This window comes from Pelobates fuscus, chromosome 8, assembly GCF_036172605.1.
Source record: "Pelobates fuscus isolate aPelFus1 chromosome 8, aPelFus1.pri, whole genome shotgun sequence".
Classification (NCBI taxonomy): domain Eukaryota; kingdom Metazoa; phylum Chordata; class Amphibia; order Anura; family Pelobatidae; genus Pelobates; species Pelobates fuscus.
In genome coordinates, this window is record NC_086324.1 from 177,241,403 (window position 1) to 177,260,519 (window position 19,117).

General features: G+C 40.1%; 1 protein-coding gene across 1 annotated transcript in view; it reads left to right on the forward strand.

The window, feature by feature from the left end:
- The first annotated feature begins 221 nt into the window (after positions 1-221).
- LOC134571402 (uncharacterized) overlaps positions 222-19,117 on the forward strand; it is a 59,485-nt gene continuing 40,589 nt past the window's right edge. The window contains exons 1-2 of the mRNA XM_063429607.1: positions 222-537; positions 3,220-3,346. Coding sequence (XP_063285677.1) covers positions 222-537; positions 3,220-3,346 — 443 coding nt within the window. The remainder of the gene's footprint in view (positions 538-3,219; positions 3,347-19,117) is intronic.

Below are 19,117 nucleotides of genomic sequence, written 5' to 3' on the forward strand. Positions count from 1 at the left end.
TATGTCTAAACAATCCCACGTATGTAATATGAGGCTGTGTATCTGTGTATATCAGTATTTATAAATACTGATATACACGGATACACAGCCTCATATAACTTTGTTTTTAGAAGTTATATGGCTTCAAAACCGGTTAATAATTATTAAGAAGTACATTTTTTATCTTCTGTCTCTATAAGCAGATCTCTCTGGTCGCTCACTGAAGGTGGATCAATCAGAAAATGGCTGATATTGAAAAGTACAAAGCAGATATCAATAACTACAGTTTGAATAACTGTAGACATGGGAATCAGGGCTATGGACGCGTCCTCCTGCAGGTATTCGGTTTGCCAGGTAACGGCAAGTCCTCCTTCATCAACTCCTGTAAGTTTGCTCTAGAGGGTGTGTTTAATGAACATGCTGAGGCTAAGAAAAAACAAGGAGGCTGCACCACGAGGAGAGTCCCCTACAAGCTCACAGATACCATAATGATGGTCGATAACCGCGGGTGTCCGACACTCAACAAATACGAGACAGGGCAGATATTCGCTCAGCTCGGTAAGCCATCAACTACTGATCACTAACTTGTATATTTCAAATTCCAAAGGTTAATGGGTCACTATTCCCTGTTACCGAGATACTATTTATTTGTGGGATCTTTTCAGCTTGCTCGAAGAGTTTCTTCCTGCCTAATAACTGATTAGATATGAACACTAGTAAATGCCATTTTAGAGTAAATGTTACCTGGTGCTAAACATTTTTAAAGGAACACTATAGGTTCAGGAACACAAATATGTATTCCTCACCTTATAATGTTAAAAACCTCCATCTAGCCCCCATGGCCTCCCCTTCCACCCTAAATAGAGTATAATCTTACTATGACTCCAGTCTGCTGCTGCTTGCTCGGCCTCTGATCTGCCTTTTTGGCTGACATCATCAGAAGTGGAGGTCTGAGCCAATCACAGTGCATTCCCATAGGATTGGCTGAAACTGTCAAGGAGGCAGATCAGGGGCAGAGCCAGCACAAGCCAAACACAGCCCTGGCCAATCAGCATCTCCTCATAGAGATTAACTGAATCGCTGCATCTCTATGAGAAAATTTCAGTGTCTGCATGCAGAGGGTGGAGACAATGAATGTCAGTCACACTGTGCAGCACCGCCCCAGGAAGCACCTCTAGCAGCCATCTGAGGAGTGGCCAGTGGGGGTATCACTAGGCTGTAATGTCAACACTGCATTTTCTCTGAAAAAAGACAGTGTTTACAGCAAAAAGCCTGGAAGGAATGATTCTACTCACCAGAACAAATTCAATAAGCTGTAGTTGTTCTGGTTAATATCGACTCCAATAAATTCCAGGTATGCCATTCATAGCTTCCGCAGTGCTCCGTTTTGCGTTCGTTTGTAATGATTGGCTAACGTGCAGAACATCTGCTGGAAGAAGCTTTTCAGAATAAAAAACATTCACTGGTATTTTCTTTATGGGGAATTCAAAGTGGATTTCAAATTTTAGTCCAAAGTAGCTGAACTAGGAGCATAGCTGGCTCAGAGAGTTCTCCCAATTCAGCTACTCTGGCCTTAACTTTGACATTCACTTTGAAATCTCACTTTAGTGACCAGCTCAGATTGCAAGTCTTTGATTTTCTAGATCAGGGGTACCCAACACAGTCCCAACTCAGTCCTCATTACCGAACAGTCCAGGATTTATGGATTAGCCAGCTGTGTCTAAAGTGTTTTTAGAAATATAAAAAAGAACCCTTTAGACACAGCTGGGTAATCCCTAAATTCTGGACTGTTAGGTAATGAGGACTGAGTTGGGAACCCCTGTCCTAGACTGATATATTGGACGATATCAAACATTGCATTAAAAACTGTGATTCACAGTGGGATTTAAAATGTGCAGGACAGTACACCTGCACAGTGTGTACTTTTACAGTTAATTCATTCCTCAGCTGATACTATTATGTAACAATGGAATGGGGAGACAGAGACGGTGCCAGTCTCTCTCCACAGCTCCTCTCCCCATATCGATCAAGTAACACTCCAAGCACCATAACCAATGTACAGCCTGCTCTAGTGAGTTCAGCAGCATCCCAATGTAAGTAGTCAAACTATTTGTGAATGGTTTGACAACTTATCTGGGGTCTGCTGGGCGCTGGTCACCTCTTCCTCTGGTGCCTGGAAGCTAGCGAAGTCCTGCCGTACTCGGCAGACTCATTGTCTGAACTCAGTGCTACACCTTCCCAGGTTGCAAAAGACAAGGCGATCAAACCCTGGGTAAGTTGTGAAACCATTCGAAAAGGTACAAAGGTACTTGTGGCACCATAACCAATACAAAACGCTGTGGCTATATTGTATGGAGTGTCCTTTGAATGAATAGAGTTAGAATTAAGGAAAGCAGCAGCCAATTCAAGCCAGTGTCAGTCACAGACATGGATGCAGTGATTAAAAAAATACAGAAAATGGAAAACAGCTGGATATCTAAAACAAAACATAACAAATAATATTGCAACACTGCTGGAGTGCCCCCACTTTATATGGAACTCACAGACTCCAGATGAAAAGAGCGCATAGAGGTTGCCTTCCCCCCAGAGGAGGTCTGCTTTCACAGTCAGAGTGGTGCTTTTTGATCCAAATCAGAAATCAGGTGGGTAGGTAAAAACTGATTTATTACAAATAAATTGAATAAAATAAATATTTTAAAAATTGGTGGCATATCACCGGTCCTACGCGTATGGAAACTTCCTCAGGGTCCACCTAAGGACATGAAATTGTTAGACATATTTTCTATGTTTGTATGATTGTATAAAAGGTGGTCCCTGAGGAGGTTTCCATAGAAACGAAATGCGTAGGACCGGTGATATACCACCATTTTTTTAAATATAAAGCAGACCTCCTCTGGGGGAAGGCAACCTCAATGCGCTCTTTTCATCTGGAGTCTGTGAGCTCCATGTAAAGTGGGGGCACTGCAAACCTCCTCCAGGGTGCTGCATTATTATTTGTTGTACTAAGTTAAGTAGTTTTTTCCATATAGTGTCACTTTGGGGTGTATTGGATATGTTTTGTGTTTTATATAAGGATGCAGTGATGCCCGGTATTCAGGTGGACCTAGCCCTAACCCTCACTGTGTCATCAAATCATTTATATTGGTAAATAAATATTGTTTTACTATAATATAAAAATATCTCTATATTGAACGGGACACAGTTTGTACTAAATTGAAGAATGTTTTTGCTTGTTTTCAGCTAATTTATTGCCTATTAATGACGAAGTAGAATGGTGTGAAGATTATAAAAAAAATTTGGATCGGATTTTGGAAGAGGATAAAAAACAAAATTACAGTGATTTTATTGTCCCCATCTTTGTGCACAGGTAAGTGCTTAGCATTAATTTAGTGGTCATCAGTAAATGATGTCATCAATAATCGCTGCACTAATTGTACACATTACATCACAAACAGGGTGAATATTGCAATCTAAATATACAGGCAGAGTACACAGAATGGGAGGAAGAGATCCCGAGATAGAGATTGTAATATAAAATATACAGGCAGAGTACACAGAATGGGAGAAAGAGATCCCGGGACAGAGATTGTAATATAAAATATACAGGCAGAGTACACAGAATGGGAGGAAGAGATCCAGAGACAGAGATTGTAATATAAAATATACAGGCAGAGTACACAGAATGGGAGGAAGAGATCCCGGGACAGATATTGTAATATAAAATATACAGGCAGAGTACACAGAATGGGAGGAAGAGATCCCGAGACAGAGATTGTAATATAAAATATACAGGCAGAGTACACAGAATGGGAGGAAGAGATCCCGGGACAGAGATTGTAATATAAAATATACAGGCAGAGTACACAGAATGGGAGGAAGAGATCCCGAGACAGAGATTGTAATATAAAATATACAGGCAGAGTACACAGAATGGGAGGAAGAGATCCAGAGACAGAGATTGAATATAAAATATACAGGCAGAGTACACAGAATGGGAGGAAGAGATCCTTAGACAGAGATTGTAATATAAAATATACAGGCAGAGTACACAGAATGGGAGGAAGAGATCCAGAGACAGAGATTGTAATATAAAATATACAGGCAGAGTACACAGAATGGGAGGAAGAGATCCCGAGACAGAGATTGTAATATAAAATATACAGGCAGAGTACACAGAATGGGAGGAAGAGATCCCGAGACAGAGATTGTAATATAAAATATACAGGCAGAGTACACAGAATGGGAGGAAGAGATCCCGAGACATAGATTGTAATATAAAATATACAGGCAGAGTACACAGAATGGGAGGAAGAGATCCCGGGACAGAGATTGTAATATAAAATATACAGGCAGAGTACACAGAATGGGAGAAAGAGATCCCGAGACAGAGATTGTAATATAAAATATACAGGCAGAGTACACAGAATGGGAGGAAGAGATCCCGGGACAGAGATTGTAATATAAAATATACAGGCAGAGTACACAGAATGGGAGAAAGAGATCCCGAGACAGAGATTGTAATATAAAATATACAGGCAGAGTACACAGAGTGGGAGGAAGAGAACCTTAGACAGAGATTGTAATATAAAATATACAGGCAGAGTACACAGAATGGGAGGAAGAGATCCCGAGACAGAGATTGTAATATAAAATATACAGACAGAGTACACAGAATGGGAGGAAGAGATCCCGAGACAGAGATTGTAATATAAAATATACAGGCAGAGTACACAGAATGGGAGGAAGAGATCCCGGGACAGAGATTGTAATATAAAATATACAGGCAGAGTACACAAAATGGGAGGAAGAGATCCCGGGACAGAGATTCTAATATAAAATATACAGGCAGAGTACACAGAATGGGAGGAAGAGATCCCGAGACAGAGATTGTAATATAAAATATACAGGCAGAGTACACAGAATGGGAGGAAGAGATCCCGAGACAGAGATTGTAATATAAAATATACAGGCAGAGTACACAGAATGGGAGGAAGAGATCCCGAGACAGAGATTGTAATATAAAATATACAGGCAGAGTACACAGAATGGGAGGAAGAGATCCCGGGACAGAGATTGTAATATAAAATATACAGGCAGAGTACACAAAATGGGAGGAAGAGATCCCGGGACAGAGATTGTAATATAAAATATACAGGCAGAGTACACAGAATGGGAGGAAGAGATCCCGAGACAGAGATTGTAATATAAAATATACAGGCAGAGTACACAGAATGGGAGGAAGAGATCCCGAGACAGAGATTGTAATATAAAATATACAGGCAGAGTACACAGAATGGGAGGAAGAGATCCCGAGACAGAGATTGTAATATAAAATATACAGGCAGAGTACACAGAATGGGAGGAAGAGATCCCGAGACAGAGATTGTAATATAAAATATACAGGCAGAGTACACAGAATGGGAGGAAGAGATCCAGAGACAGAGATTGTAATATAAAATATACAGGCAGAGTACACAGAATGGGAGGAAGAGATCCTTAGACAGAGATTGGAATATAAAATATACAGGAAGAGTACACAGAATGGGAGGAAGAGATCCCGAGACAGAGATTGGAATATAAAATAAACAGACAGAGTACACAGAATGGGAGGAAGAGATCCCGAGACAGAGATTGTAATATAAAATATACAGGCAGAGTACACAGAATGGGAGGAAGAGATCCCGAGACATAGATTGTAATATAAAATATACAGGCAGAGTACACAGAATGGGAGGAAGAGATCCAGAGACAGAGATTGTAATATAAAATATACAGGCAGAGTACACAGAATGGGAGGAAGAGATCCCGAGACAGAGATTGTAATATAAAATATACAGGCAGAGTACACAGAATGGGAGGAAGAGATCCCGAGACAGAGATTGTAATATAAAATATACAGGCAGAGTACAGAGAATGGGAGGAAGAGATCCCGAGACAGAGATTGTAATATAAAATATACAGGCAGAGTACACAGAATGGGAGGAAGAGATCCCGAGACAGAGATTGTAATATAAAATATACAGGCAGAGTACACAGAATGGGAGGAAGAGATCCCGAGACAGAGATTGTAATATAAAATATACAGGCAGAGTACACAGAATGGGAGGAAGAGATCCCGAGACAGAGATTGTAATATAAAATATACAGGCAGAGTACACAGAATGGGAGGAAGAGATCCCGAGACAGAGATTGTAATATAAAATATACAGGCAGAGTACACAGAATGGGAGGAAGAGATCCCGAGACAGAGATTGTAATATAAAATATACAGGCAGAGTACACAGAATGGGAGGAAGAGATCCAGGGAGAGAGATTGTAATATAAAATATACAGGCAGAGTACACAAAATGGGAGAAAGAGATCCCGGGACAGAGATTGTAATATAAAATATACAGGCAGAGTACACAAAATGGGAGGAAGAGATCCCGGGACAGAGATTGTAATATAAAATATACAGGTAGAGTACACAGAATGGGAGGAAGAGTTCCCGAGACATAGATTGTAATATAAAATATACAGGCAGAGTACACAGAATGGGAGGAAGAGATCCTTAGACAGAGATTGTAATATAAAATATACAGGCAGAGTACACAGAATGGGAGGAAGAGATCCCGAGACATAGATTGTAATATAAAATATACAGGCAGAGTACACAGAATGGGAGGAAGATATCCAGAGACAGAGATTGTAATATAAAATATACAGGCAGAGTACACAGAATGGGAGGAAGAGATCCCGAGACAGAGATTGTAATATAAAATATACAGGCAGAGTACACAGCATGGGAGGAAGAGATCCAGAGACAGAGATTGTAATATAAAATATACAGGCAGAGTACACAGAATGGGAGGAAGAGATCCCGGGACAGAGATTGTAATATAAAATATGCAGGCAGAGTACACAGAATGGGAGGAAGAGATCCCGGGACAGAGATTGTAATATAAAATATGCAGGCAGAGTACACAGAATGGGAGGAAGAGATCCCGGGACAGAGATTGTAATATAAAATATACAGGCAGAGTACACAGAATGGGAGGAAGAGATCCCGAGACAGAGATTGTAATATAAAATATACAGGCAGAGTATACAGAATGGGAGGAAGAGATCCCGAGACAGAGATTGTAATATAAAATATACAGGCAGAGTACACAGAATGGGAGGAAGAGATCCTTAGACAGAGATTGTAATATAAAATATACAGGCAGAGTACATAGAATGGGAGGAAGAGATCCAGGGACAGAGATTGTAATATAAAATATTCAGGCAGAGTACACAGAATGGGAGGAAGAGATCCCGAGACAGAGATTGTAATATAAAATATACAGGCAGAGTACACAGAATGGGAGGAAGAGATCCTTAGACAGAGATTGTAATATAAAATATACAGGCAGAGTACATAGAATGGGAGGAAGAGATCCAGGGACAGAGATTGTAATATAAAATATACAGGCAGAGTACACAGAATGGGAGGAAGAGATCCCGAGACAGAGATTGTAATATAAAATATACAGGCAGAGTACACAGAATGGGAGGAAGAGATCCCGGGACAGAGATTGTAATATAAAATATACAGGCAGAGTACACAGAATGGGAGGAAGAGATCCAGAGACAGAGATTGTAATATAAAATATACAGGCTGAGTACACAGAATGGGAGGAAGAGATCCTTAGACAGAGATTGTAATATAAAATATACAGGCAGAGTACACAGAATGGGAGGAAGAGATCCCGAGACAGAGATTGTAATATAAAATATACAGGCAGAGTACACAGAGTGGGAGGAAGAGATCCCGGGACAGAGATTGTAATATAAAATATACAGGCAGAGTACACAGAGTGGGAGGAAGAGATCCCGGGACAGAGATTGTAATATAAAATATACAGGCAGAGTACACAGAATGGGAGGAAGAGATCCCGAGACAGAGATTGTAATATAAAATATACAGGCAGAGTACACAGAGTTGGAGGAAGAGATCCCGAGACAGAGATTGTAATATAAAATATACAGGCAGAGTACACAGAATGGGAGGAAGAGATCCCGAGACAGAGATTGTAATATAAAATATACAGGCAGAGTACACAGAATGGGAGGAAGAGATCCCGAGACAGAGATTGTAATATAAAATATACAGGCAGAGTACACAGAATGGGAGGAAGAGATCCCGAGACAGAGATTGTAATATAAAATATACAGGCAGAGTACACAGAATGGGAGGAAGATATCCAGGGAGAGAGATTGTAATATAAAATATACAGGCAGAGTACACAAAATGGGAGAAAGAGATCCCGGGACAGAGATTGTAATATAAAATATACAGGCAGAGTACACAAAATGGGAGGAAGAGATCCCGGGACAGAGATTGTAATATAAAATATACAGGTAGAGTACACAGAATGGGAGGAAGAGTTCCCGAGACATAGATTGTAATATAAAATATACAGGCAGAGTACACAGAATGGGAGGAAGAGATCCTTAGACAGAGATTGTAATATAAAATATACAGGCAGAGTACACAGAATGGGAGGAAGAGATCCCGAGACATAGATTGTAATATAAAATATACAGGCAGAGTACACAGAATGGGAGGAAGATATCCAGAGACAGAGATTGTAATATAAAATATACAGGCAGAGTACACAGAATGGGAGGAAGAGATCCCGAGACAGAGATTGTAATATAAAATATACAGGCAGAGTACACAGCATGGGAGGAAGAGATCCAGAGACAGAGATTGTAATATAAAATATACAGGCAGAGTACACAGAATGGGAGGAAGAGATCCCGGGACAGAGATTGTAATATAAAATATGCAGGCAGAGTACACAGAATGGGAGGAAGAGATCCCGGGACAGAGATTGTAATATAAAATATGCAGGCAGAGTACACAGAATGGGAGGAAGAGATCCCGGGACAGAGATTGTAATATAAAATATACAGGCAGAGTACACAGAATGGGAGGAAGAGATCCCGAGACAGAGATTGTAATATAAAATATACAGGCAGAGTATACAGAATGGGAGGAAGAGATCCCGAGACAGAGATTGTAATATAAAATATACAGGCAGAGTACACAGAATGGGAGGAAGAGATCCTTAGACAGAGATTGTAATATAAAATATACAGGCAGAGTACATAGAATGGGAGGAAGAGATCCAGGGACAGAGATTGTAATATAAAATATACAGGCAGAGTACACAGAATGGGAGGAAGAGATCCCGAGACAGAGATTGTAATATAAAATATACAGGCAGAGTACACAGAATGGGAGGAAGAGATCCTTAGACAGAGATTGTAATATAAAATATACAGGCAGAGTACATAGAATGGGAGGAAGAGATCCAGGGACAGAGATTGTAATATAAAATATACAGGCAGAGTACACAGAATGGGAGGAAGAGATCCCGAGACAGAGATTGTAATATAAAATATACAGGCAGAGTACACAGAATGGGAGGAAGAGATCCCGGGACAGAGATTGTAATATAAAATATACAGGCAGAGTACACAGAATGGGAGGAAGAGATCCCGAGACAGAGATTGTAATATAAAATATACAGGCTGAGTACACAGAATGGGAGGAAGAGATCCTTAGACAGAGATTGTAATATAAAATATACAGGCAGACTACACAGAATGGGAGGAAGAGATCCCGAGACAGAGATTGTAATATAAAATATACAGGCAGAGTACACAGAGTGGGAGGAAGAGATCCCGGGACAGAGATTGTAATATAAAATATACAGGCAGAGTACACAGAGTGGGAGGAAGAGATCCCGAGACAGAGATTGTAATATAAAATATACAGGCAGAGTACACAAAATGGGAGGAAGAGATCCCGAGACAGAGATTGTAATATAAAATATACAGGCAGAGTACACAGAATGGGAGGAAGAGATCCTTAGACAGAGATTGTAATATAAAATATACAGGCAGAGTACATAGAATGGGAGGAAGAGATCCAGGGACAGAGATTGTAATATAAAATATACAGGCAGAGTACACAGAATGGGAGGAAGAGATCCCGAGACAGAGATTGTAATATAAAATATACAGGCAGAGTACACAGAATGGGAGGAAGAGATCCCGGGACAGAGATTGTAATATAAAATATACAGGCAGAGTACACAGAATGGGAGGAAGAGATCCCGAGACAGAGATTGTAATATAAAATATACAGGCTGAGTACACAGAATGGGAGGAAGAGATCCTTAGACAGAGATTGTAATATAAAATATACAGGCAGAGTACACAGAATGGGAGGAAGAGATCCCGGGACAGAGATTGTAATATAAAATATACAGGAAGAGTACACAGAATGGGAGGAAGAGATCCCGAGACAGAGATTGTAATATAAAATATACAGGCAGAGTACACAGAGTTGGAGGAAGAGATCCCGAGACAGAGATTGTAATATAAAATATACAGGCAGAGTACACAGAATGGGAGGAAGAGATCCCGAGACAGAGATTGTAATATAAAATATACAGGCAGAGTACACAGAATGGGAGGAAGAGATCCCGAGACAGAGATTGTAATATAAAATATACAGGCAGAGTACACAGAATGGGAGGAAGAGATCCCGAGACAGAGATTGTAATATAAAATTTCCTGGCAGAGTACACAGAATGGGAGGAAGATATCCAGGGAGAGAGATTGTAATATAAAATATACAGGCAGAGTACACAAAATGGGAGAAAGAGATCCCGGGACAGAGATTGTAATATAAAATATACAGGCAGAGTACACAAAATGGGAGGAAGAGATCCCGGGACAGAGATTGTAATATAAAATATACAGGTAGAGTACACAGAATGGGAGGAAGAGTTCCCGAGACATAGATTGTAATATAAAATATACAGGCAGAGTACACAGAATGGGAGGAAGAGATCCTTAGACAGAGATTGTAATATAAAATATACAGGCAGAGTACACAGAATGGGAGGAAGAGATCCCGAGACATAGATTGTAATATAAAATATACAGGCAGAGTACACAGAATGGGAGGAAGATATCCAGAGACAGAGATTGTAATATAAAATATACAGGCAGAGTACACAGCATGGGAGGAAGAGATCCAGAGACAGAGATTGTAATATAAAATATACAGGCAGAGTACACAGAATGGGAGGAAGAGATCCCGGGACAGAGATTGTAATATAAAATATGCAGGCAGAGTACACAGAATGGGAGGAAGAGATCCCGGGACAGAGATTGTAATATAAAATATACAGGCAGAGTACACAGAATGGGAGGAAGAGATCCCGAGACAGAGATTGTAATATAAAATATACAGGCAGAGTACACAGAGTGGGAGGAAGAGATCCCGGGACAGAGATTGTAATATAAAATATACAGGCAGAGTACACAGAGTGGGAGGAAGAGATCCCGGGACAGAGATTGTAATATAAAATATACAGGCAGAGTACACAGAATGGGAGGAAGAGATCCCGAGACAGAGATTGTAATATAAAATATACAGGCAGAGTACACAGAGTTGGAGGAAGAGATCCCGAGACAGAGATTGTAATATAAAATATACAGGCAGAGTACACAGAATGGGAGGAAGAGATCCCGAGACAGAGATTGTAATATAAAATATACAGGCAGAGTACACAGAATGGGAGGAAGAGATCCCGAGACAGAGATTGTAATATAAAATATACAGGCAGAGTACACAGAATGGGAGGAAGAGATCCCGAGACAGAGATTGTAATATAAAATATACAGGCAGAGTACACAGAATGGGAGGAAGATATCCAGGGAGAGAGATTGTAATATAAAATATACAGGCAGAGTACACAAAATGGGAGAAAGAGATCCCGGGACAGAGATTGTAATATAAAATATACAGGCAGAGTACACAAAATGGGAGGAAGAGATCCCGGGACAGAGATTGTAATATAAAATATACAGGTAGAGTACACAGAATGGGAGGAAGAGTTCCCGAGACATAGATTGTAATATAAAATATACAGGCAGAGTACACAGAATGGGAGGAAGAGATCCTTAGACAGAGATTGTAATATAAAATATACAGGCAGAGTACACAGAATGGGAGGAAGAGATCCCGAGACATAGATTGTAATATAAAATATACAGGCAGAGTACACAGAATGGGAGGAAGATATCCAGAGACAGAGATTGTAATATAAAATATACAGGCAGAGTACACAGAATGGGAGGAAGAGATCCCGAGACAGAGATTGTAATATAAAATATACAGGCAGAGTACACAGCATGGGAGGAAGAGATCCAGAGACAGAGATTGTAATATAAAATATACAGGCAGAGTACACAGAATGGGAGGAAGAGATCCCGGGACAGAGATTGTAATATAAAATATGCAGGCAGAGTACACAGAATGGGAGGAAGAGATCCCGGGACAGAGATTGTAATATAAAATATGCAGGCAGAGTACACAGAATGGGAGGAAGAGATCCCGGGACAGAGATTGTAATATAAAATATACAGGCAGAGTACACAGAATGGGAGGAAGAGATCCCGAGACAGAGATTGTAATATAAAATATACAGGCAGAGTATACAGAATGGGAGGAAGAGATCCCGAGACAGAGATTGTAATATAAAATATACAGGCAGAGTACACAGAATGGGAGGAAGAGATCCTTAGACAGAGATTGTAATATAAAATATACAGGCAGAGTACATAGAATGGGAGGAAGAGATCCAGGGACAGAGATTGTAATATAAAATATACAGGCAGAGTACACAGAATGGGAGGAAGAGATCCCGAGACAGAGATTGTAATATAAAATATACAGGCAGAGTACACAGAATGGGAGGAAGAGATCCTTAGACAGAGATTGTAATATAAAATATACAGGCAGAGTACATAGAATGGGAGGAAGAGATCCAGGGACAGAGATTGTAATATAAAATATACAGGCAGAGTACACAGAATGGGAGGAAGAGATCCCGAGACAGAGATTGTAATATAAAATATACAGGCAGAGTACACAGAATGGGAGGAAGAGATCCCGGGACAGAGATTGTAATATAAAATATACAGGCAGAGTACACAGAATGGGAGGAAGAGATCCCGAGACAGAGATTGTAATATAAAATATACAGGCTGAGTACACAGAATGGGAGGAAGAGATCCTTAGACAGAGATTGTAATATAAAATATACAGGCAGACTACACAGAATGGGAGGAAGAGATCCCGAGACAGAGATTGTAATATAAAATATACAGGCAGAGTACACAGAGTGGGAGGAAGAGATCCCGGGACAGAGATTGTAATATAAAATATACAGGCAGAGTACACAGAGTGGGAGGAAGAGATCCCGAGACAGAGATTGTAATATAAAATATACAGGCAGAGTACACAAAATGGGAGGAAGAGATCCCGAGACAGAGATTGTAATATAAAATATACAGGCAGAGTACACAGAATGGGAGGAAGAGATCCTTAGACAGAGATTGTAATATAAAATATACAGGCAGAGTACATAGAATGGGAGGAAGAGATCCAGGGACAGAGATTGTAATATAAAATATACAGGCAGAGTACACAGAATGGGAGGAAGAGATCCCGAGACAGAGATTGTAATATAAAATATACAGGCAGAGTACACAGAATGGGAGGAAGAGATCCCGGGACAGAGATTGTAATATAAAATATACAGGCAGAGTACACAGAATGGGAGGAAGAGATCCCGAGACAGAGATTGTAATATAAAATATACAGGCTGAGTACACAGAATGGGAGGAAGAGATCCTTAGACAGAGATTGTAATATAAAATATACAGGCAGAGTACACAGAATGGGAGGAAGAGATCCCGGGACAGAGATTGTAATATAAAATATACAGGAAGAGTACACAGAATGGGAGGAAGAGATCCCGAGACAGAGATTGTAATATAAAATATACAGGCAGAGTACACAGAGTTGGAGGAAGAGATCCCGAGACAGAGATTGTAATATAAAATATACAGGCAGAGTACACAGAATGGGAGGAAGAGATCCCGAGACAGAGATTGTAATATAAAATATACAGGCAGAGTACACAGAATGGGAGGAAGAGATCCCGAGACAGAGATTGTAATATAAAATATACAGGCAGAGTACACAGAATGGGAGGAAGAGATCCCGAGACAGAGATTGTAATATAAAATTTCCTGGCAGAGTACACAGAATGGGAGGAAGATATCCAGGGAGAGAGATTGTAATATAAAATATACAGGCAGAGTACACAAAATGGGAGAAAGAGATCCCGGGACAGAGATTGTAATATAAAATATACAGGCAGAGTACACAAAATGGGAGGAAGAGATCCCGGGACAGAGATTGTAATATAAAATATACAGGTAGAGTACACAGAATGGGAGGAAGAGTTCCCGAGACATAGATTGTAATATAAAATATACAGGCAGAGTACACAGAATGGGAGGAAGAGATCCTTAGACAGAGATTGTAATATAAAATATACAGGCAGAGTACACAGAATGGGAGGAAGAGATCCCGAGACATAGATTGTAATATAAAATATACAGGCAGAGTACACAGAATGGGAGGAAGATATCCAGAGACAGAGATTGTAATATAAAATATACAGGCAGAGTACACAGCATGGGAGGAAGAGATCCAGAGACAGAGATTGTAATATAAAATATACAGGCAGAGTACACAGAATGGGAGGAAGAGATCCCGGGACAGAGATTGTAATATAAAATATGCAGGCAGAGTACACAGAATGGGAGGAAGAGATCCCGGGACAGAGATTGTAATATAAAATATGCAGGCAGAGTACACAGAATGGGAGGAAGAGATCCCGGGACAGAGATTGTAATATAAAATATACAGGCAGAGTACACAGAATGGGAGGAAGAGATCCCGAGACAGAGATTGTAATATAAAATATACAGGCAGAGTATACAGAATGGGAGGAAGAGATCCCGAGACAGAGATTGTAATATAAAATATACAGGCAGAGTACACAGAATGGGAGGAAGAGATCCAGGGACAGAGATTGTAATATAAAATATACAGGCAGAGTACACAGAATGGGAGGAAGAGATCCCGAGACAGAGATTGTAATATAAAATATACAGGCAGAGTACATAGAATGGGAGGAACAGATCCAGGGACAGAGATTGTAATATAAAATATACAGGCAGAGTACACAGAATGGGAGGAAGAGATCCCGAGACAGAGATTGTAATATAAAATATACAGGCAGAGTACACAGAATGGGAGGAAGAGATCCCGGGACAGAGATTGTAATATAAAATATACAGGCAGAGTACACAAAATGGGAGGAAGAGATCCCGGGACAGAGATTCTAATATAAAATATACAGGCAGAGTACACAGAATGGGAGGAAGAGATCCCGAGACAGAGATTGTAATATAAAATATACAGGCAGAGTACACAGAATGGGAGGAAGAGATCCCGAGACAGAGATTGTAATATAAAATATACAGGCAGAGTACACAGAATGGGAGGAAGAGATCCCGGGACAGAGATTGTAATATAAAATATACAGGCAGAGTACACAAAATGGGAGGAAGAGATCCCGGGACAGAGATTGTAATATAAAATATACAGGCAGAGTACACAGAATGGGAGGAAGAGATCCAGAGACAGAGATTGTAATATAAAATATACAGGCAGAGTACACAGAATGGGAGGAAGAGATCCCGAGACAGAGATTGTAATATAAAATATACAGGCAGAGTACACAGAATGGGAGGAAGAGATCCCGAGACAGAGATTGTAATATAAAATATACAGGCAGAGTACACAGAATGGGAGGAAGAGATCCCGAGACAGAGATTGTAATATAAAATATACAGGCAGAGTACACAGAATGGGAGGAAGAGATCCAGAGACAGAGATTGTAATATAAAATATACAGGCAGAGTACACAGAATGGGAGGAAGAGATCCTTAGACAGAGATTGGAATATAAAATATACAGGCAGAGTACACAGAATGGGAGGAAGAGATCCCGAGACAGAGATTGGAATATAAAATAAACAGACAGAGTACACAGAATGGGAGGAAGAGATCCCGAGACAGAGATTGTAATATAAAATATACAGGCAGAGTACACAGAATGGGAGGAAGAGATCCCGAGACATAGATTGTAATATAAAATATACAGGCAGAGTACACAGAATGGGAGGAAGAGATCCAGAGACAGAGATTGTAATATAAAATATACAGGCAGAGTACACAGAATGGGAGGAAGAGATCCCGAGACAGAGATTGTAATATAAAATATACAGGCAGAGTACACAGAATGGGAGGAAGAGATCCCGAGACAGAGATTGTAATATAAAATATACAGGCAGAGTACAGAGAATGGGAGGAAGAGATCCCGAGACAGAGATTGTAATATAAAATATACAGGCAGAGTACACAGAATGGGAGGAAGAGATCCCGAGACAGAGATTGTAATATAAAATATACAGGCAGAGTACACAGAATGGGAGGAAGAGATCCCGAGACAGAGATTGTAATATAAAATATACAGGCAGAGTACACAGAATGGGAGGAAGAGATCCCGAGACAGAGATTGTAATATAAAATATACAGGCAGAGTACACAGAATGGGAGGAAGAGATCCCGAGACAGAGATTGTAATATAAAATATACAGGCAGAGTACACAGAATGGGAGGAAGAGATCCCGAGACAGAGATTGTAATATAAAATATACAGGCAGAGTACACAGAATGGGAGGAAGAGATCCAGGGAGAGAGATTGTAATATAAAATATACAGGCAGAGTACACAAAATGGGAGAAAGAGATCCCGGGACAGAGATTGTAATATAAAATATACAGGCAGAGTACACAAAATGGGAGGAAGAGATCCCGGGACAGAGATTGTAATATAAAATATACAGGTAGAGTACACAGAATGGGAGGAAGAGTTCCCGAGACATAGATTGTAATATAAAATATACAGGCAGAGTACACAGAATGGGAGGAAGAGATCCTTAGACAGAGATTGTAATATAAAATATACAGGCAGAGTACACAGAATGGGAGGAAGAGATCCCGAGACATAGATTGTAATATAAAATATACAGGCAGAGTACACAGAATGGGAGGAAGATATCCAGAGACAGAGATTGTAATATAAAATATACAGGCAGAGTACACAGAATGGGAGGAAGAGATCCCGAGACAGAGATTGTAATATAAAATATACAGGCAGAGTACACAGCATGGGAGGAAGAGATCCAGAGACAGAGATTGTAATATAAAATATACAGGCAGAGTACACAGAATGGGAGGAAGAGATCCCGGGACAGAGATTGTAATATAAAATATGCAGGCAGAGTACACAGAATGGGAGGAAGAGATCCCGGGACAGAGATTGTAATATAAAATATGCAGGCAGAGTACACAGAATGGGAGGAAGAGATCCCGGGACAGAGATTGTAATATAAAATATACAGGCAGAGTACACAGAATGGGAGGAAGAGATCCCGAGACAGAGATTGTAATATAAAATATACAGGCAGAGTATACAGAATGGGAGGAAGAGATCCCGAGACAGAGATTGTAATATAAAATATACAGGCAGAGTACACAGAATGGGAGGAAGAGATCCTTAGACAGAGATTGTAATATAAAATATACAGGCAGAGTACATAGAATGGGAGGAAGAGATCCAGGGACAGAGATTGTAATATAAAATATACAGGCAGAGTACACAGAATGGGAGGAAGAGATCCCGAGACAGAGATTGTAATATAAAATATACAGGCAGAGTACACAGAATGGGAGGAAGAGATCCTTAGACAGAGATTGTAATATAAAATATACAGGCAGAGTACATAGAATGGGAGGAAGAGATCCAGGGACAGAGATTGTAATATAAAATATACAGGCAGAGTACACAGAATGGGAGGAAGAGATCCCGAGACAGAGATTGTAATATAAAATATACAGGCAGAGTACACAGAATGGGAGGAAGAGATCCCGGGACAGAGATTGTAATATAAAATATACAGGCAGAGTACACAGAATGGGAGGAAGAGATCCCGAGACAGAGATTGTAATATAAAATATACAGGCTGAGTACACAGAATGGGAGGAAGAGATCCTTAGACAGAGATTGTAATATAAAATATACAGGCAGAGTACACAGAATGGGAGGAAGAGATCCCGAGACAGAGATTGTAATATAAAATATACAGGCAGAGTACACAGAGTGGGAGGAAGAGATCCCGGGACAGAGATTGTAATATAAAATATACAGGCAGAGTACACAGAGTGGGAGGAAGAGATCCCGGGACAGAGATTGTAATATAAAATATACAGGCAGAGTACACAGAATGGGAGGAAGAGATCCCGAGACAGAGATTGTAATATAAAATATACAGGCAGAGTACACAGAGTTGGAGGAAGAGATCCCGAGACAGAGATTGTAATATAAAATATACAGGCAGAGTACACAGAATGGGAGGAAGAGATCCCGAGACAGAGATTGTAATATAAAATATACAGGCAGAGTACACAGAATGGGAGGAAGAGATCCCGAGACAGAGATTGTAATATAAAATATACAGGCAGAGTACACAGAATGGGAGGAAGATATCCAGGGAGAGAGATTGTAATATAAAATATACAGGCAGAGTACACAAAATGGGAGAAAGAGATCCCGGGACAGAGATTGTAATATAAAATATACAGGCAGAGTACACAGAATGGGAGGAAGAGATCCCGAGACAGAGATTGTAATATAAAATATACAGGCAGAGTACACAGAATGGGAGGAAGAGATCCCGAGACAGAGATTGTAATATAAAATATACAGGCAGAGTACACAGAATGGGAGGAAGAGATCCCGAGACAGAGATTGTAATATAAAATATACAGGCAGAGTACACAGAATGGGAGGAAGATATCCAGGGAGAGAGATTGTAATATAAAATATACAGGCAGAGTACACAAAATGGGAGAAAGAGATCCCGGGACAGAGATTGTAATATAAAATATACAGGCAGAGTACACAAAATGGGAGGAAGAGATCCCGGGACAGAGATTGTAATATAAAATATACAGGTAGAGTACACAGAATGGGAGGAAGAGTTCCCGAGACATAGATTGTAATATAAAATATACAGGCAGAGTACACAGAATGGGAGGAAGAGATCCTT